Here is a 22,493-nt window from a genome sequence, read left to right as displayed (position 1 = left end):
ACCCTAAGAGCTAGGGTTTGCCTGACGTTTCCTCCAAGGGGGTTTTTCGTTGCCACTGTCGCTAAAATGCTTGCTCAGGGTGGGACTGTCGGGGTTTTTTTGCTCTTCATGTAAAGTGTCTCGAGACAACTTGTTGTGATTTGACACTTTCATAAAATTGACTTGACATGTTAGGTAAAATCAATTGGTGCATATGAGTTTTTCGGTATTATAGTCTGTCTGTAACTGCTTGGAACTGAATAACATTTCAACAGATGCAATCACATGTTCCTGGCGTAAGAAGTATGCCTAATTCCAGTTTCGTCAATAGACAGACAGACAGACAGACAGACCTGATGAATGGAATGCTCTACCAAAATTAGTGAAGGAGTGCAAAACCCTTCTCTCCTTCAAATCTGCCCTCAAAGACCACCTTCAGGAGGCCGCAACTCACAACTGGCCCCCATAAAAGTCATTACCCCCCCCCCCCCCCATGTACATATTCCCTTTTTTAAATACAACATTGTCCCCCCCCCCCCCCAATTGTACTGTACATATTCCTTATGCTGTTTTTCTTCCTTTTGTTGTATAAGCAAAGTGTAAAGTAAAGTGTATATCAGTCTGTCTCTTAATGTCATCATGAACTGAAAAGGCCCCCTGTTAATCAAGCATTTATGCTTCTCTAGGAAATGTGAGCCTTTTTAGTTTCTTGCCTATTAATTGAAATCTACTGTAATGTGCTTTTCTCTGCAATTTCTAAATAATTCAATCAATCAATTCAAACCATTATGTTCAGTTCACGTAGCTCTGAGACTGATCAGAACCCCTCCCTCCGTTACACTCTGCATGGCTCTGCGCGGCCTGTGACAGTGGAACGTCTCTCCTCTCTCTCTCTCTCTCTCTCTCTCTCTCTCTCTCTCTCTCTCTCTCTCTCTCTCTTCTGTGTTTGAGGAGAAGTTGCAATGCGATGGTGGACAATATTAACCTTGGCAACACACCAATGAAATAGTCCCGTGTCAGCAACATCGTGATGGCCTAAAATGAATCTTAATAGCAGTTATTGTAAATAATTTGTAAGTTAGCTCATGGACCTGCACATCAGTCTAAAGACAGCAGGTCAGCATTATAGACAGTTTCTCATTCACAGACATACAGTACAAGCAGGTCCCCGTGCACGTTCAGCACCACAGACAGCTCCTCATCATCAGACAACAGGTGGGCGCGTTAAAAGCGGTTTCACTCGTTGACATGCCAATAAAGTATTGAATTCGCCAAAGCCAATGAGGTTTTGGCAATCGTGTAATGTATTGGAAGCACATGGTAATCAATCAAGTTTACCTCTATAAAATAAAGTCCCACCAGGTGATAATTCTTTCTTACCAAACATGGCTTATATTCAAGTCGCCAACAGTCGAGGAGGGAAAGCCCTCGTGATGGATCCGTTCCGTTATCTGCGGAATAAGTCCACCCCAGAAAAGATTTATTGGCGTTGTGCCCACCCTGGGTGCAACGTGACCATGCACACACGGTGGCTGGATGTGCAGGCAGATGACCCAGCCATCATCATCTTAAGGCCGCCGGGTGAACATGACCACGCGGGAGAGGCGGATTTGGTTGCCACCACGGCTATAATTGAGCGGATGCTCAACCTGGTGGCAGCCGATCCAACTATCCCCGTAAAACGGGTATATGACCAGATCGTTGCCCAAACCGCTCTGGTCCAACACATCCCCCCCTTCGAAGCCGTGAAAGCGCGTCTGGAGAGACGGCGGGCCAGGCTCATGCCTCCCATCCCCCGCAGAGTAGAGGACGTCGCCGTGCAGGGGGAATGGGCCGTTACCTGGGGAGGGGATGACTTCCTCAGTAAGACCAACAGGCAGCATGGCTTTCTGGTTTTTGGGACAGATGAGAACGTCCAGAAACTGAGCGAATGTGACCAGGTGAGAACCCCTCTTCAATAAAACGTCGTGTCAGTCAGTGAAATGATATGTCGCCAATAAGCCAGATCATTAATTTAAATATGCATGATTATCTATGCTTGATCAAGCTAAAGGTGCTGGGGCTGAATATTTATAATAAGGGTTTTCCGCAATAATATGACACAGGTCTAGTTTATATCAGTATGAATAAAATGCATTTTGAATGTTTTAGATATACATGGACGCCACGTTCAAGACGTGTCCGAGGCCGTACTACCAGTTTGCCACAATACATGGCCTCTACGTGGGCAGGGTCGTCCCCTTCGTCATGGTTTTAATGAGCGGCAAGACAGAGGATATGTACCGCTCTGTCCTCCGTCATGTTAAGAGGAGGGTCGAGCGGGTCACTGAAGAACTGTAAGTGTGTGTGTGTGTGTGTGTGTGTGTGTGTGTGTGTGTGTGTGTGTGTGTGTGTGTGTGTGTGTGTGTGTGTGTGTGTGTGTGTGTGTGTGTGTCCAATACTTTTACTTCTACTCCATTACATCTTAGAGGCAAATATTGTACTTTTACTCCACTACAATTATTTGAAAACGTATTAGTTACTAGTAGTTACTTTTCAGATATATAGCCTAAATGATTATATTATGAAACATACATTAACCACTTTAGCCCTATTTAATTTATACCTATTTGAAAATAGCAGATCTACAAGTTTACAACACGCAACACATTGTGAACTTGTAGATCTTCTATTTTCAAATAGTTTAGAACTTTTACTTTTGTACTTTAAATACATTTTGATGCCAATACTTTTGTACTTTTACTCAAGTAAATTTTGAATTCTAATCTTTTACTTGTAACAGAGTATTTCTAGATTGCAGTATTGGTACTTTCACGTAAATAATTTGAGTACTTTTTCCACCACTGCTCGACGCTCACTGTATCATATGTCACTGGTCACTGCACCTTGCTTTTTTATATTTTAACACCTGTCTGTCTGTCTGTCTGTCTGTCTGTCCATCCCCCCCTTGATGTCCAAGATGGAGCCCTGCCCAAGTCCTGACGGACTACGAGATGGGCATGATGAATGCCTTCAGGGAGGAGCTGCCAGAGACGCGTATCACTGGGTGTTCTTTCCACCTGTGCCAGAGCATGTGGCGTAAGGTGCAGGACCTTGGCCTGGCAGGTCAGTGTTGCATGCTGTGTTAAGTTAGCAGACCACAACAAAAAGTAATTGTGTGATTTCTTCACAGGATAAAGAACTAAATATTAAAATGTATAGGTGCTGTATAGGTTAAATAAATAAATACATAAATACATATTTTAATTTCATAATAATATGCTGATGTGTAGACAATTATAATTGTTATAATAATATACATTAATGGGTAGAAGCTTTTTTAATTTTATAAAATAAATTACTAAATTGAGTGTTTATGAGTGCTTATGAAATGAGTCTAAGTAACTTTTATTTCTTCACTCAACTTTTGCAGGTCCATACAGGCGGGACAGGCACCTGAGAGCCTGGTTCAGGAAGGCGATGTCAACCGGCTACCTCCCTCTCCTTATCCTGAGGCAGAACTTCAGGGCCTTTTGTACGAACAGAGAGACCCGCCGCCAGCTCCGCCGCTACCCCGCGATAGGTGACTTCATCCAATATATGGAGGACACCTACGTGGGGGAGCGGGCACTGTTCCCACCGGCAGTCTGGTGTGTCCATGGCCGGAACTCTGACAACCGCAGCAACAACGCGGTGGAGGGTAAGAACTTAGATTTATTTATTATTAGTATTATTAGTATTATTATTATCTTTGAAAATGTCTCATTCCAAATCTGTTGTATTTGCTTCAATATCTCTGAGCAACGTGGGAATTAAATGTAAATGGGCCATGTGCCATGTGTCCTGCATGTATCATATAGTTCTTATAAATCTATGATTATTTCAGGTTTCCATCACAGATGGAATGTCCGGGTAGACAGGAGCCACCCGTCCATCTGGGTGTTCATCCGGAAACTAAAGGATGAACAGAGGCTGGTGGAGACCGTTTGTGGCCACGTTGATCGTGGGGATCCACCACCTACCCAGCGACTGAAGTGGCGCCGGTTGGAGGAGAGGTTTGAGAGTTTATTCATACTTCTTTTCTTTTCTTTCTTTTTCCTTTATTTATTCAGGGAAGCCCGTTGAGAGCAAGCTCTCTTTTTCAAGGACGCCCTGATGACAGCATATAAAATACAATACATAAATAATGAAAAACAATAACAAACATTTGAGTCATATTACAGTGTCACAGATGCAAATAAGCATAGAGTTACATGAAGCAGGTACAATCACTATGTAGTGTGTCCTCGAGAAGCACCCTAAATGTCTCAATTGAGACCAATCGCACCAGTTTCAGAGTATCCTGAAGTTTGTTCCATTTGTGTGGAGCATAATACATAAAAGCAGTCTTTCCTTGTTCACTGCTCTTACGAGGACTGGTATATCTAATATGGGTTTGTGAACGTGTTGAATGACCTGTAACTTTAGGTTTCAGAAGCGAGGATAGGTACAAAGGAAGTTTTCCACATAGGGCCTTATAAATAAATAAAATACAATGTTGCTCTCTACGTACTGTGAGAGATGGCCATCCCACTTTATCATATAAAATACAGTGATGGGTAAGATAATCATCGCCAGTAATAAAACGCAGGGCACTGTGGTAGACTGCATTAAGAGGCTTCAGTGTGGAGAGTGAAGCATGCATATACAATATATCCCCATAGTCAAAAACAGACATTATTACAGATTGTATTATAGTCTTTCTGCTGGAAAAAGAAAAGCATGACCTGTTTCTATAAAGGAAACCTATTTGTCCTCTTAGTTTTTTAATTAGGTTCTCAATATGAACCTTAAATGAGAACTTGGCATCTAGCCAAATGCCCAGGTACTTATAAGAAGTGACCAGCTCAATTAGTTCACCTTTCAGAGTATAAATACCCGTAAAGGGATTTAAATCTGGAGACCTAGTAAAAACCATGCATTTTGTTTTATTAGAGTTTAAAACAAGCTTGAGGTCAATTAGAGCCTGTTGAAACCTATTGAAGGCGGTCTGCAAATTTGCAGTGGCCACTTCCAATGTAGGGCCATTACTGTATAAAATAGTGTCATCTGCGTAGAAATGGACATCCCAGTGCGGAGAAGGGAGTGCAATATTATTCACATACAGAGTGAATAAAAGGGGGCCCAAAATTGAACCCTGCGGGACACCTTTCCCAATTGCCAAGGAACTGGAACTAAAACCATCTGCAACAACGGCTTGAGTTCTACCCGTCAGATAGTTGGAAAACCATCTGACAGAGCAATTATCCAAGCCAATGGAGGCTAGCTTCTGTAATAAAATGTAATGGTCCACAGTGTCAAACGCTTTAGAAAGATCAATAAAAATGGCTGCACAGTGATGGTGATTATCTAGAGTAGTTAGTATGTTATTTGTGATAAGTGTTGTAGCTGTCACCGTACTATGACCTGGTCTGAATCCTGACTGTTGGGGTTGGAGTATGTTATGTGTATTCAGAAAAGAACGTAACTGGGAACTGACCAGGGATTCAAGGATTTTTGCTAGACAGCATAATTTTGAGATTGGGCGGTAATTATTTAAATCAGATTTATCACCACCTTTATGAAGTGGGATAACCTGAGCTTCTTTCCAGACTGTGGGAATTGCACCTAAGGTAAGTGATAAATTAAAAATGTGGACAAGTGGTGCAGCAATTATAAAAGCACTAAGACGCAGTAGATATGGGCTAAGATCATCTGCACCCTTAGATTTCTTAGTGCATATTTGAGAAAGTGCAGTTAAAACTTCTGAGTGTGTCACTGGTCTAAATGAAAAGCAGGGAGGGGACAAATTGAGTGAGTTGTCAGTGACTGAATCCCTGCCCTGATCTAATGGCGCCAGACTGACAGGTTGTCTATCAAATAGATTGCCAGATAATATAAAATGATTGTTAAAAACATTACAGATATCAGATTTATTTAAAACAACCCCACTTTCACTGCTAATCTGTGTCGGGAGAGAGGAGGCAGGCCTAGCTTTTAAAGATTTTACGACCTTCCAGAAACTGGACACATTTCCTTGTGCCTTGTTAAAACTAGCTAAATAAAAATCAGATTTAGCCTTTCTGACCATACTTATACCTTTATTTCTCAAAATTCTGAAGGATAGCCAGTCAGTTGGTTCACCAGAATTTCTGGCCTTTGACCAGGCCACATCTCTGTGGCGGAGGGCCTCTTTGAGATCCGCTGAGAACCAGGGACTCGATCTATTTTTCACTCTAAGATTCTTGTAGGGGGCATGTTTCTCAGTAACAGTATTAAAATTAGTAGAGAATAAATTAAGAGCTAAGTCAGGATCTTGAGATGACATTACACTGTTTAAATCAGAATAAAATAAATCATGTAAAAAACCCTGTTCCGTAAAAACTTTAAAATTGCGTTTATTGATCATCCGCCCCTTTGTTTTATCCGCTTTAGCTACTCTAACACAAACTATGGGGCAATGGTCACTGACTCCTTGAGCTAAAACCCCGCTATAAGGGTATTTGGCTGGTCTGTTTGTTAAAGCTAGGTCAATCAGAGTGGATCTAGAGGGGTTATTTATGTTAGGTCTGGTAGGATGTTGGATGAGCTGAGTTAGATTTAAGTCTGTGCATAGCTGTTTTAAACGGGAAGAGTTATTTGAGAGCCAATCCAAGTTCAAGTCACCCAGAACCAGAACCTCAGAGGATACATATTTGGATAGCAACATCCCAAATTCCTCCAGAGCCAAAACTGGTGCTGAAGGGGGGCGATAAACACCAATAACCGTACAGTGAATATCACCACCCAGACAAATATCTAAGACAATATATTCACAACGTTTAGATATAGATGACATTTCAAGGACATGTGCAGCAAAATGTTCCCTGACTAAAATGACTACCCCACCAGCTCTTGATTTCCTATCAATTCTAAATAGATTATAGCCACTTATGGCAATATCAGCGTCTTGTGTTAGCTCGGTCAGCCAGGTCTCTGACAACACAAACACATCAGGGGAACCCCCTTTAATCAAAATATTAACAAAATCAAGTTTTATAGGCAAGCTTCTAATATTTAAATGAATACATTTTAAGCCGTCACAAGCTTGCAGCTCTTGTGCAGTCTTTAAATCGATGCAATTTATATTACAAATAAGAGCAGAGGGAGTAATTTTAGGAGCAGCCTTTATATAAATAATGTTATTCACTGTGACCCCCCGTGGTCTTGAAATATGACGAGGCAGCCGCGTAATGGAGATAATTCTAATGGCAGTTTGACCACCTGGCCACAAGGGGGCAGGTGCTGCATGGGGACGGTGCACTGTGGCGGAACAGACTGTGTGACCGGTGATGACCATGTTTGACACGGACATATTTCTATGCGGGACCAGTCAAGTTGTAGTATGAGCGTCCAGTGTGCGTTGCAAATGAAATGAAAGTGATTTGTTTCCTAAAACACTCGGATGCAACCCATCTTGAGCATAAAAGGTTGGACGAGCCCAAAACAAATGAAAATTATGAATATAATTAATGTTGCAAGAGGAACAGACTGACTGGAGCCAATAGTGCACATCCAGTAGTCGAGCAAAGCGCCCCTCCCCTTTGCGCAGCAGTGGAATAGGGCCAGAGATAAAGATCTGTTTACCACAGCTAAGGAGGATATCAAGGATGTTTTTAAAGTTTGTTTTTGTTTCAACGGAGTGTCTGTCATTTACACCAACGTGAAGGACTATGTTATTGATTGTGGATGGGAGAGAAGCCAAAATAGTTAATACTAAGAACAAATAAATAATAAAAGGCTGTTGCATGGCATGGGATCCAATGAGCAGGTTGAGGCTCTGGCCTAAACTCAGCTTAGGGAGCAGGGGGGTGACGATTGTTATTATATAGCTCCATTAAGAACCTCTCACTCCGCTATCATCTTGGAGCTGTATAGCGGAGTGAGAGGTTCTTAATGGAGCTAGTTATTATAGAACGTATTGTGCACAACAAAAACGTGTTACCTATTAAAATGTATTAATGCTACTATATTGATGTATTATTACTAATATTAATGAACAAATGATTTCCTCCAACAGGCTTAAGATTCTCCGGCGCCAGTACCGCCGTGGACAGAAAACGCTGGACCAGTACTGGAATGCAGTCCAGCACTGCATCCACAACTTTGTGTAGTCTGTCTGTCTGTCTGTCTGTCTGTCTGTCTGTCTGTCTGTCTGTCTGTCTGTCTGTCTGTCTGTCTGTCTGTCTGTCTGTCTGTCTTTCGAGTACATGTATCCTGACATATTGACCAAGCCAAAGTGCTTTGATTCTTTTTTTTGTTTGTTTCACTGTAGGATATTTTTCTGTTTCATAGGTAGGACTACTTTTATTTCTATGCCACTACATCTGAGGAAAATATTGTACTATTGTACATTGTGAGCATTGTGAGCTTGTAGCTCTTTTTATTTTCTTTTTCTTATTTTTTCCTCAAAATATTGTATATAGAAGAACCTGTTGTTGTTGTTTTTTTGTGTGGAACAGGAACAGTAAAGTCCTCTATTGATACCGGACATTATTGTAACAGAGTATTTCTTCATTCATTCATTGAATATTTTCTAAAGCAAAACTTTTCCCCCACTCTGCAAATCGTTCTGAAGCTGAAGGTATAGGGTTAATTTGGATATGTGGGCACCTTTTGAATGGGTTGAACCCACTAATGTTGGGAGTCCTTTTGTACTGAAGAGATGAGCGGAATATTGTGTATGTAGCGCCCCAAAGATGCGCACAGACCCTGTAGGTTTAGCTGCTTCTACGATGACGTAGAGCGTGGCTGGCACACGGCAGGAAAAGTGCCTTTTTACTAAAGCTCCTCTTCTGCACGCCTCTTGCTCTTGTTCCTCGGTGGACAGCGAATCCCCGCATATTGTTACCATTATCATATTGTGAGATATCCAATCCAAATGTATCTATTAGGAAGACGCATTTTCTTTGAGGATTTGCATTGTGCTACCAATGGCACATTCTCATGCACGTTAATCGTTTATTTCTTGCTGCGCTGTTATAATAACTGCAGTATTTACGCACAGCCTCGTTTGGTTTGATATTAGTCCAGACTGGACAGCTGTGCGATCTTATGGACGCTCAAGTGTCTTCTTTGAATAGACTATCATATAAACGCAAATGACACAAGGAATTAACCGTCTCCCTTCTGCAGATTGTAGGACAATTATAATCACAGACATTTGTTGAGAATTAGAGAGAGGGAGCCTTTGGATTTTGTGCCACGCTGCGCCCTGCAGCCCCAGCAAAAAAAAAAGAAAAAGGGGGTCTCCAGTTCAAATACTATCATTTTTGGGGGGTCAGGGCCTGAAAAGGTTGAAAACCACTGGTTAACCGTGGTGAAGTGTTGGATATTGTCTCCATAGACTACAGGCTGCGCTCACAGAGATCCCGACCGTTACGCAAGAGAAGGAAAGGACAACATAATAATAATAATAATAATAATAATAATAATAATAATAATAATAATAATAGTCATAAGGGTAATAATAATAATAATAATAATAATAATATATATTAAGGGTAATAATAATAATAATAATAATAATAATAATTGTCATAAGGGTAATAATAATAATAATATATATTAATAATAAAATAGCATGACATAATAATAACAATAACAATGATAATGATGATAATAATAATAATAATAATAATAATAAGGGTAATAATAAGGGTAATAATAATAATAATAATTGTAACAATAAAATAGCATGATGGGGGGGTCCGTGTTTCTAAGTGTGGGGGGGGTCCGTGTTTCTAAGTGGGGATTGTAACAATAAAATAGCATGATGGGGGGGTCCGTGTTTCTAAGTGTGGGGGGGGTCCGTGTTTCTAAGTGTGGGGGGGGTCCGTGTTTCTAAGTGGGGATTGTAACAATAAAATAGCATGATGGGGGGGTCCGTGTTTCTAAGTGTGGGGGGGGGTCCGTGTTTCTAAGTGTGGGGGGGGTCCGTGTTTCTAAGTGTGGGGGGGGGTCCGTGTTTCTAAGTGGGGATTGTAACAATAAAATAGCATGATGGGGGGGTCCGTGTTTCTAAGTGTGGGGGGGGTCCGTGTTTCTAAGTGTGGGGGGGTCCGTGTTTCTAAGTGTGGGGGGGGTCCGTGTTTCTAAGTGGAGATTGTAACAATAAAATAGCATGATGGGGGGTCCGTGTTTCTAAGTGTGGGGGGGGTCCGTGTTTCTAAGTGTGGGGGGGGTCCGTGTTTCTAAGTGTGGGGGGGGTCCGTGTTTCTAAGTGTGGGGGGGGTCCGTGTTTCTAAGTGGAGATTGTAACAATAAAATAGCATGATGGGGGGGTCCGTGTTTCTAAGTGTGGGGGGGGTCCGTGTTTCTAAGTGTGGGGGGGGTCCGTGTTTCTAAGTGGGGATTGTAACAATAAAATAGCATGATGGGGGGGTCCGTGTTTCTAAGTGTGGGGGGGGTCCGTGTTTCTAAGTGTGGGGGGGGTCCGTGTTTCTAAGTGTGGGGGGGGTCCGTGTTTCTAAGTGTGGGGGGGGGTCCGTGTTTCTAAGTGGGGATTGTAACAATAAAATAGCATGATGGGGGGGTCCGTGTTTCTAAGTGTGGGGGGGGTCCGTGTTTCTAAGTGTGGGGGGGGTCCGTGTTTCTAAGTGTGGGGGGGGTCCGTGTTTCTAAGTGTGGGGGGGGTCCGTGTTTCTAAGTGGGGATTGTAACAATAAAATAGCATGATGGGGGGGGTCCGTGTTTCTAAGTGTGGGGGGGGGTCCGTGTTTCTAAGTGTGGGGGGGGTCCGTGTTTCTAAGTGTGGGGGGGGTCCGTGTTTCTAAGTGTGGGGGGGTCCGTGTTTCTAAGTGTGGGGGGGGTCCGTGTTTCTAAGTGTGGGGGGGGTCCGTGTTTCTAAGTGTGGGGGGGGTCCGTGTTTCTAAGTGTGGGGGGGGGTCCGTGTTTCTAAGTGTGGGGGGGTCCGTGTTTCTAAGTGGAGATTGTAACAATAAAATAGCATGATGGGGGGGTCCGTGTTTCTAAGTGTGGGGGGGGTCCGTGTTTCTAAGTGTGGGGGGGGTCCGTGTTTCTAAGTGTGGGGGGGGTCCGTGTTTCTAAGTGTGGGGGGGGTCCGTGTTTCTAAGTGTGGGGGGGGTCCGTGTTTCTAAGTGTGGGGGGGGTCCGTGTTTCTAAGTGTGGGGGGGGTCCGTGTTTCTAAGTGTGGGGGGGGGTCCGTGTTTCTAAGTGGAGATTGTAACAATAAAATAGCATGATGGGGGGGTCCGTGTTTCTAAGTGTGGGGGGGGTCCGTGTTTCTAAGTGGGGATTGTAACAATAAAATAGCATGATGGGGGGGTCCGTGTTTCTAAGTGTGGGGGGGGTCCGTGTTTCTAAGTGTGGGGGGGTCCGTGTTTCTAAGTGGGGATTGTAACAATAAAATAGCATGATGGGGGGGTCCGTGTTTCTAAGTGTGGGGGGGGTCCGTGTTTCTAAGTGTGGGGGGGGTCCGTGTTTCTAAGTGTGGGGGGGGTCCGTGTTTCTAAGTGTGGGGGGGGTCCGTGTTTCTAAGTGTGGGGGGGGTCCGTGTTTCTAAGTGTGGGGGGGGTCCGTGTTTCTAAGTGTGGGGGGGGTCCGTGTTTCTAAGTGTGGGGGGGGTCCGTGTTTCTAAGTGTGGGGGGGGTCCGTGTTTCTAAGTGTGGGGGGGTCCGTGTTTCTAAGTGGAGATTGTAACAATAAAATAGCATGATGGGGGGTCCGTGTTTCTAAGTGTGGGGGGGGTCCGTGTTTCTAAGTGTGGGGGGGGTCCGTGTTTCTAAGTGTGGGGGGGGTCCGTGTTTCTAAGTGGGGATTGTAACAATAAAATAGCATGATGGGGGGGTCCGTGTTTCTAAGTGTGGGGGGGGTCCGTGTTTCTAAGTGGGGATTGTAACAATAAAATAGCATGATGGGGGGTCCGTGTTTCTAAGTGTGGGGGGGGTCCGTGTTTCTAAGTGTGGGGGGGGTCCGTGTTTCTAAGTGTGGGGGGGGTCCGTGTTTCTAAGTGGGGATTGTAACAATAAAATAGCATGATGGGGGGTCCGTGTTTCTAAGTGTGGGGGGGGTCCGTGTTTCTAAGTGTGGGGGGGGTCCGTGTTTCTAAGTGGGGATTGTAACAATAAAATAGCATGATGGGGGGTCCGTGTTTCTAAGTGTGGGGGGGGTCCGTGTTTCTAAGTGTGGGGGGGGTCCGTGTTTCTAAGTGTGGGGGGGGGTCCGTGTTTCTAAGTGGGGATTGTAACAATAAAATAGCATGATGGGGGGTCCGTGTTTCTAAGTGTGGGGGGGGTCCGTGTTTCTAAGTGTGGGGGGGTCCGTGTTTCTAAGTGTGGGGGGGGTCCGTGTTTCTAAGTGTGGGGGGGGTCCGTGTTTCTAAGTGTGGGGGGGGTCCGTGTTTCTAAGTGTGGGGGGGTCCGTGTTTCTAAGTGGGGATGTTTCTAAGTGGGGGTGGGTCCGTGTTTCTAAGTGGGGATGTTTCTAAGTGGGGGTGTTTCTAAGTGGGGACCTGTCCCCCTTCCCCAGGAGGCAATGCTGTAAGTTAGAGTTCATGTGGAAGCTATAATTTCATGTTGTTGTGGTAATTTCATGTATGCTTAACTAAGACAATAAGTTAATGTTAAAAATGGCAGTTAATGGTTATTTTGTATTAAAAAATGATTGTATTTACAAGCCACTGTAAATAGAACAGGACAACATCTCATGATACATTGTATGTTACTTTTGTTTCCAGTTTTTACTCCATGACCTGTAATGATGAGGAATCTTCAGTAAAAAGAACAAGTCCAACGTCACGATTCTGTCATTATTGTTATGGGAAGTGGAGTTTAGCTCGCTGTTGAGCTGAAGTTCAGCATACACTTTGGCAGGAACAGCACAGTTGCTTTGTAAATTATTTGTGCAGTTTTAAAATCCACCAAATCGAAAAGAAAAATAGAGCTCACCGAAAAGAAAGAAATAGAAATAAATAAAAAGGCTGTGAGGAAAAGGCCTACATAGACAGAAGTGTTTCCACCGAGCCAATCATATGAATTAATACAGTCACCATGTCACAACTAGCAATCTTCAACAACAACAACCACAACCACAACCACAACAACAACACACATATAGATCCACATCATTCTTCAACAAGGCTCTGCCTCCTTTTTGATTGATTGAATACTTTATTTAGAAAAGACATGGTAACAGTACATGGAAGTACACAGTCACAATACAAGGTCCTCTAAACTAGATCGCTCATAAAAGCACAATGGCTTATTTCCTGACCTCATCACTTTTGTGTCAATACTCAAGGTAATGCACACCCTCTGATGTAATATTGCTTCTTTAATTCATTAAAATTCATTAAGAAATGAAGGAAATATGTTCTTAACTTACTTCTCTAACTTATGCTGCTCGACAGATGGACAGAATTATGGACGGACGACAGACATACAGACAGACAGACAGACAGACAGCTCATGTCCTGTATCAGGTTGAACATCAGCTTCTACTGGCTTATCAGTTTTCCCCTAAAATATATCTTTATGTGCTGTGGTTAACATTTAGATACATTAGACAACATGATTTTACTGTATATTAACACTACAGACAGTTGTGAAATAAAGTATATTATAGTGTTTTTATACTTTAAAATACTTTTTATCAGTGAAAGACACATGTTCAATCAATGTGTGTAACTATAATGCCCATTTGAACCTATTTGTATAGTTTTGTTTTATTTTGTTAGCCTACATTTAACACTGTCTGCTGCACATAGCCTAATGCTGAGCATTGCAAACTTTGATCCATTATCACTGTGTCCACTGTCCATTATAAACACTCTTATGCCTGGTGGAGATAATAATTTTAATCTGGTATGGTTTAAATCAGTGGTTCGCAACCTGTTGGTCGGGAAAGATTCTAGGGGGTCCCCAGATGACAGTAAAGTGACAATTTAAGGACTTTTAAGACCTTTTTAATACCTAAAAGAAAAAAGACCATTACTGCATCAATAGTAATCAACAAACTATTCTATAAAAGCTGGTTAAACATTGGCCAAATTGTCAAATAATATAAGAAAGAGATAAAGATTGTGAACAAATATCTTGTAGATCTGCTATTTTCACAATGTTTATCTGTGGAACAGAGTCAAAGAAAATGTAATGCCTCAACTCTTACGTTCCAAGTGCTTATCAGGGTGGGGGGTCCCCAGTTCAAATATGATTATTTTGGGGGGTTGTGGCCTGAAAAGGTTGAGAACCACTGGTTTAAATCATCTACATTTGTTTTGTAACTTGATCTGGCAAATATCTTGTAGTAGTTTTATTGTGTTATGCATCACAGTGTTATATTGCCCATTAGCAAGCAAGCAGGCTAACCCACCAATCTAGAGCCCAAGTAGCTGAGCTGCATCACAGCCAAATATAACTAGTAGTCATTTATGATTATGAAACAACAATTTGATTCCCATCTTCCTTTTTCGTGCTGATTATCAATAACAATTAGGCCTCATTAGTTAAATGTTTCTACAGTTACAACAAAAGTGACACTTTTGCATGTCTGCATGTAGGATTATCCTTTGTCTCTGTCAAGACTTGTTTCAAAACAATCCACCGCTGTCATGATATGAGCATTTAACTTTCTGTCACTAAACTCAGAGCAGCCATGAATTTTATTATGTGTTCGAGTTGGGAAGCGCTTGTTGTAAATCTTAGCGTCCTGTGTACAGGTCAGGTAACACCCGTTTCTAAATTGCACATAATGCAGGAGGAATGGGCTGCCTGTTAGTGGAGAATGTTGCAGAGTTTGCTTGAGGCTATGGGGTGAGGGTCAGCTGTTGTCATATTATGAAAACAATATGAAAGTTCTGGCAGAAAAAGTGTAATTTTTGCAACTCCACGAGATCGGGTGAGAACCTACAAAGTGCTATAAATTAGAATCAAAATGCAATGAGTGTTCTAAGGGTTGGCTGCTGGCTCGCTGGACCAACCGGAGGGATAGCACACCCCCTGGCATAATGACCCGATTTCTGGCACCGCCTGCGTATGACGGGACCTGAAAAGTGAGGCTGGAAGTGTCTATAGCAGCAGTTCTCAAACTATGGGTCGCGACCCAAAGTGGGGTCGCGGGGAGGTGCTATTGGGGACGTGCAGTGGCATCCAAAAAATATGACTTTTTTTTAAATCAAGAAACAACTGAGGTAAAATCAAGAAACAAGGAATAAAAGTGTGGTTGTCGCCATCAAAAAAACTATTGGCTTGACTCCTCATACACACACACACACACACACACACACACACACACACACACACACACACACACACACACACACACACACACACACACACACAGCTCCGCCTCCAACAGCAACCCAGAATAAGCAGCAACAAGACAACACAAGCCCTTGCTGATGCACACAACCTGATTTAGCTCTGTTCATCAACGATTTACTTAAGCCGGTAGCATTTGCTGGCAGGTGCTGAGCATGGGTCCGGCAACTTTTACATCTGTCTTTGGTAGCTACCGTTGTGGAAATGTTACCTGTAAATCTCTGGAAGAAAACCTATGGAATCTTCAGTAAAAAGAACAAGTCCAACGTCACGATTCTGTCATTATTGTTATGGGAAGTGGAGTTTAGCTCGCTGTTGAGCTGAAGTTCAGCATACACTTTGGCAGGAACAGCACAGTTGCTTTGTAAATTATTTGTGCAGTTTTAAAATCCACCAAATCGAAAAGAAAAATAGAGCTCACCGAAAAGAAAGAAATAGAAATAAATAAAAAGGCTGTGAGGAAAAGGCCTACATAGACAGAAGTGTTTCCACCGAGCCAATCATATGAATTAATACAGTCACCATGTCACAACTAGCAATCTTCAACAACAACAACAACCACAACCACAACAACAACACAACAGACACACTATAGATCCACATCATTCTTCAACAAGGCTCTGCCTCCTTTTTGATTGATTGAATACTTTATTTAGAAAAGACATGGTAACAGTACATGGAAGTACAATTCACAATACAAGGTCCTCTAAACTAGATCGCTCATAAAAGCACAATGGCTTATTTCCTGACCTCATCACTGTTGTCAATACTCAAGGTAATGCACACCCTCTGATGTAATATTGCTTCATTAATTCATTAAAATTCATTAAGAAATGAAGGAAATATGTTCTTAACTAACTTCTCTAACTTATGCTGCTCGACAGATGGACAGAATTATGGACGGACGACAGACATACAGACAGACAGACAGACAGACAGCTCATGTCCTGTATCAGGTTGAACATCAGCTTCTACTGGCTTATCAGTTTTCCCCTAAAATATATCTTTATGTGCTGTGGTTAACATTTAGATACATTAGACAACATGATTTTACTGTATATTAACACTACAGACAGTTGTGAAATAAAGTATATTATAGTGTTTTTATACTTTAAAATACTTTGTATCAGTGAAAGACACATGTTCAAATCAATGTGTGTAACTATAATGCCCATTTGAACCTATTTGTATAGTTTTGTTTTATTTTGTTAGCCTACATTTAACACTGTCTGCTGCACATAGCCTAATGCTGAGCATTGCAAACTTTGATCCATTATCACTGTGTCCACTGTCCATTATAAACACTCTTATGCCTGGTGGAGATAATAATTTTAATCTGGTATGGTTTAAATCAGTGGTTCGCAACCTGTTGGTCGGGAAAGATTCTGGGGGTCCCCAGATGACAGTAAGGTGACAATTTAAGGACTTTTAAGACCTTTTTAATACCTAAAAAAAAAAAAAAAAAAAGACCATTACTGCATCAATAGTAATCAACAAACTATTCTATAAAAGCTGGTTAAACATTGGCCAAATTGTCAAATAATATAAGAAAGAGATAAAGATTGTGAACAAATATCTTGTAGATCTGCTATTTTCACAATGTTTATCTGTGGAACAGAGTCAAAGAAAATGTAATGCCTCAACTCTTACGTTCCAAGTGCTTATCAGGGTGGGGGGTCCCCAGTTCAAATATGATTATTTTGGGGGGTCGTGGCCTGAAAAGGTTGAGAACCACTGGTTTAAATCATCTACATTTGTTTTGTAACTTGATCTGGCAAATATCTTGTAGTAGTTTTATTGTGTTATGCATCACAGTGTTATATTGCCCATTAGCAAGCAAGCAGGCTAACCCACCAATCTAGAGCCCAGCTGAGCTGCATCACAGCCAAATATAACTAGTAGTCATTTATGATTATGAAACAACAATTTGATTCCCATCTTCCTTTTTCATGCTGATTATCAATAACAACTAGACACGTCGCAATTCTGGGAAATTGCAAAGTGTGGTTGCGCCGACGCCGGTTGCGGGTCGCGGCCGCCGGGACTCAAGGAATACGCCTGGAGGAATACCGTCGGAGGCCGCGCGACATGCCATTCGAATCGGGTGCCGATCGGATCCTGCCTTTTTGATACGTGCCGTTTTGATTTTAGGAAATAGGCCCCTCCCACTAAAGAAATAGGCCCCTCCCACAAATGTAACGGGCCAATATTATTGTCAAGTCACTCCTGAGATCACTCGCGTTTTATTTTGAGAGGATTGATCCCCCCAAAAATCATGTTTTTGCATCGAACGGTTACGTTTTGTGCATTTGTGGCGCCCCCTATGGATCAAAGTGGAAATGCTCTTGGGGATTCGTTGAGTAAACCACCCTCAACATGTGATTACAATTTGGGATCAATTGGACGTTTTGTTCGTGATTTCTAGCATTTTTGGTAAAACGGGCCCCTCCCACTAACTTTGGAATCCAATTACGGACGAACGGTAAAGACTATCGAAACGCTGTTCAAAATGGCGGAAAATATATCCAGACGCAAATGGGCGTGGCCTATATGGGGAGTTGCGTCATGACCGAAGAAATCCATGAGTAAAGATTTTTTGATTCTACGACCTACGGTTCAAAAGTTATAGGCCAAAAGGTAAAGTGGGCTGTTATAGCGCCACCATGTGGCCGACTGGTGTAATTATTTTTTTCAATAATTTGGCAATAAACTATGAACCTTCCCTCCAAGTTTTTTAACTCTAGCCCTTACGGTTTCCGAGACAAAAATACTTCGTGATTTCTGGCATTTTTGGTAAAACGGGCCCCTCCCACTAACTTTGGAAGCCATTTACGGACGAACGGTAAGGACTATCAAAATGCCGTTTGGATATATTTATCGCATGGGCCCAGAGATCATGTGTACCGATTTTTGACGTAGGAAATTTGGACAGAATATGTGGGAGGAGGAGCTAAAAGTGTGTTTTGAAGAAAATTCAAAATGGCGGAAAATCTATCCTGATTTTTATTTTACGACCTACGGTTCAAGAGTTATAGGCCAAAACGTAAAGTGGGCTGTTATAGCGCCACCATGTGGCCGACTGGTGTAATTATTTTTTTCAATAATTTGGCAATAAACTATGAACCTTCCCTCCAAGTTTTTTAACTCTAGCCCTTACGGTTTCCGAGACAAAAATACTTCGTGATTTCTGGCATTTTTGGTAAAACGGGCCCCTCCCACTAACTTTATAAGCCATTTACGGACGAACGGTAAGGACTATCAAAATGCCGTTTGGATATGTTTATCGCATGGGCCCAGAGATCATGTGTACCGATTTTTGACGTAGGAAATTTGGACAGAATATGTGGGAGGAGGAGCTAAAAGTGTGTTTTGAAGAAAATTCAAAATGGCGGAAAATCTATCCTGATTTTTATTTTACGACCTACGGTTCAAGAGTTATAGGCCAAAACGTAAAGTGGGCTGTTATAGCGCCACCATGAGGCCGACTGGTGTAATTCTTTTTTTAATAATTTTGGACTAAATCATGAACCACCCCTCCCACCCCTCCAAGTCTTGAAACTCTAGCCCTTACGGTTTCTGAGAAATAAATACTTGAATGGGAGTTTTTTCCTTTTCCCATTAAAGTGGATGGGGAAATGTAATTAAATGTAATAATAAATCAATATCAATTAAACTATGTAACCAATCTCTTAGCAAAATACAAGCACACGATTCCCGGTGAAGCCGGTCATTTTGACATATGGCCCTAAATTGGGAAAAATAAACTGTGGGAGGAGATGTGGTCCAAAATAAACTGCTAGGGCCTTGGAGGAAAACAACAGTCTGGTTGACCACACTAATAAGGAGAGAGAGAGAGAGAGAGAGCGCGCGAGAGCGAGAGCGAGAGAGAGCAGACACGCCCGCACGCACGCACGCCCCCCCCCACAACACACACACACACACACACACACACACACACACACACACACACACACACTCACACACACAGAGACATGGAGGACAGAAGGTTCTTTGGGTTCAGTTTAAACACTGTTTAAACTGTAGAGTTAACTAAACAGTCTGGACAAGAACACAATCATGTTCAAAGTGTTGAAAGAAGAACAAGGTTTCCAGAGCCACCACACCCAGGCCAGTGGTGTATTTGAGGTAATACGGTTAATATATATTTAATTTCCATTTGTATCTCAAAAACACCATAGGCCTACATAACATGGAATAACAATGAAACATACAGAGACAAAACAAGCAAAACAATGAATGCAAAAATGAAAAGAAAGACATTTCATCAATATTTGGAGTCCCAGTCCAGCAACCCAAACTGTCAATACAAGTTTTACTTCCTTAGTGTAGAAACCACTCGTGTTCATTGGATCCGGGAGCTCTGACGTCATTTTACGCAACTGTAGATTACTTTAACCCATTTAAACCGGGAAAGAATCTGTCATTTTTAGATTTCTTTGGCTATTCAAAAATAGCAGATCTACAAGCTCATAGCGTGCCGAGTGCCGCGCTACGAGCTTGTAGATCTGCTATTTCTGAATAGCCAAAGAAATCTAAAATGACAGAGATGCGTCCCCGGATCCGTTGGGTTAAGAACAGTCTACAAACTACTAGTTAAGGTATTGCCATAAACAGTCGAGGTGCAACAGAATGTAGTACTTATAGTTACAAACTAACTAGTAGTAACCTACGTTCTGGTGATGCAACCCTACACAGGTCAATTACTGTATGTTATTATAGTGACATTATGTTAATTACTGTGTTCTCATAGTGACATTATTTTACTGTCCAGGTCCATTACTGTATATGTTTTTTAAGGCCATATCGTTAGCCTCATAGCACAATTACCCAAGTAATTGTTTTGCTGCTTCATTGTGCTTTATTGCTATGTCATCAGCTTGCTTGTTACATTCCAAAATGACTTGGAATGCATGTGTTTTGACTGGTATTAGGTCAACTTTTTGACCTAAGCATTCTGATAAGCTGAGAACATAGGCAATAAGGCAGGATGAATCAGCAGAGTAGAGTTAGGCCGATATAAATAAAGGAAGATATTATATGATGATACACGTAGCATCTTTTTCATCAACAGACAACATAACCATCAGTGAGACGAGACACGTACAGGGCAACAGCTCCAACTCAAATGGATTGTTTTTTGTCAAAGAATTCCCATAGTGCAATTTTAGAACATTACTTATTTCAATGTTCGATATGAAAGTGAAAATTCAACATTGAAAATTGATGCTGCTTGTTTATATGGATACAAAAACGAATAGCCTAGTCCAGGTCAAAATAGAAAATGTATATTTCTTTCTTTCTTTTTTTCTCGTTGCTTATTTAGTAGCAAAACTCCAACGTATACACAGTCCTACGTTGGGATTTAGGACAGTGAAGACCGGATGACACACAGGAGGACACACAGGTGAGCTATGGAGACCCACAGAGCCATAACAGGGTCATTTTAAGAAGTAGTTGGGGAGGTATCTGTCCATATATCAGCTGTACTGAGTGTCCGTTGACAGTCTGTCTCCTGTCTATTTGGATGTCTGCCTCAGGGCAGAATGACAGAAATGCCATAGATTATTGCGACAACGTAAGACCAGAATGTCCAGTTGGGTTTCTCAGGCACATAAAATGACAGTAATTCTGTCTAGTGGGGGGTGGGAAAGGTTAAGACTTTGAGAGGGGCCAGTTTGGAATTGCAAACATTCCTAAATTGTGAGTTTAACACTCCTTTCCTCCTTTTGGCAGGGCATTCCACATTTTTGTGGATGATGTGAAAGGTTTGGACCAGGAGAGCACCGTCCTGTCAGTCTGACGATGATGCATGGCTCTTGCTTTGAAAGGTTGACCTCTGAACCTTGAACCCAGTGAGTGCATTGTGAAGGCTTATGGTTGAGCAACAGAAGGGCCTCATTCAGTTCCCTTATTTCTCCACAATGGGTGACAACTCTAGCTGTAGGGAGGTAGTGAGGGAGGGAGGGAGGGGGAGAGAGGATAGGAATTTACTTTAAAATGTCCCCACAGTCCTATGGCATGGAATCCACACTGACTTCATCTTTTAGATATTTCTTCACTCCGCCTGAAAAGATCAAAAAGATGAACGTAACGAGTCGGTCTGGATTCCAGGCTACGACACTCCTCTATAGCTAATTACAGAGAGAGCGAGAGAGCGAGAGAGAGAGAGAGAGTGTATTTGCCGTAAAATGACCTAGAGACCATCAACCTTCTTTTTGGATAGTTTGGGAATTATCAATAATACAGTCACACGGATACAAACAAATCTAAGTTTCCCAGTTTTACTCACAGCATCAGTGAATAATGCATGTCAAAATACACGCCCGCATTTCGTACTGAGACCCATTGTTTACATTTAGCTATCAGTAGAAAGGGGGGGGGGGGTCGATGGACATGGAACGAGAATGAAAGAGAAATTGCATTATCCTCCAAAAGTGAGGAAACAGTTGACAAGAAAGGTTACACAATGTCTGTTGTATTGAAGTGGTTTGGATTTCTCATAAGTGATGCAGCACGGTAAAACAGTCTGCGAAATATGGCATCAGTGGGTGCAAACTGACTGATGACATATTCATATCCTTCTTAATGAAGAGAAAAGATGGAAAGCTGGAAACCTTGTCTTTTAGTTGACTGTAACAATCTCCTGCAATGTTCCACAACGAGGGAGAAAGCATTGTCTCCCTCACCAGTCCACTTCTAGCCTTGTGAAGATAATGTTCACATTTATATTTTATTTGAATGCAAAAATGTGTTCTAAATCAAGCCATGTTTATACAGTCAATGTTTACATAAGGTAATTGTCAGTTTTATTTTAAAGGAGTAGTCATATTTTCTATCAATTACAATTACGATTTATTTTGTTTTTGTCGCATTCCTAAGCCAATAATTTGATGACTAGTCTCCGGTAGGAGAGACTCGAAGAGTTTCGAAGAGTCTCTCCTACTGAGTCTCCTATTGACTGATGACCCGTCATCAAATTATTGGCTCAGGAATGCGACAAAAAAGTCTCCATGAATTCAAGGCTCCATGGGGTTTGTAATTGATAGAAAAAAAATCATGTTTTGGGTGAACTACTCCTTTAATAACTATATTCTATAGCTTAACTCAGTGATTCTCAGTGTTTTTTCCTCAGTGTTTTTCTAGGACCCCTAGTTTGACATGCATTAGGCCACAGACCCC

General features: G+C 41.9%; 1 protein-coding gene across 1 annotated transcript; it reads left to right on the top strand.

Moving 5' to 3' along the window:
* Nucleotides 1-1,364: 1,364 nt before the first annotated feature.
* On the top strand, nt 1,365-21,114 carry LOC308083432 (uncharacterized protein; the record flags this gene model as incomplete). Its single annotated transcript, XM_080425747.1, has 6 exons — nt 1,365-1,919; nt 2,131-2,315; nt 2,939-3,084; nt 3,392-3,658; nt 3,845-4,013; nt 21,048-21,114. 6 exons carry the CDS (start codon nt 1,365-1,367, stop codon nt 21,112-21,114), a joined length of 1,389 nt encoding a protein of 462 aa, XP_080281873.1.
* Nucleotides 21,115-22,493: the final 1,379 nt, after the last annotated feature.

The sequence above is a fragment of the Gymnoscopelus braueri genome (assembly GCF_963280865.1).
Source record: "Gymnoscopelus braueri genome assembly, chromosome: 4".
NCBI classification, from domain to species: Eukaryota; Metazoa; Chordata; class Actinopteri; order Myctophiformes; family Myctophidae; genus Gymnoscopelus; species Gymnoscopelus braueri.
This window is presented reverse-complemented; position numbering and strand designations above follow the sequence as displayed.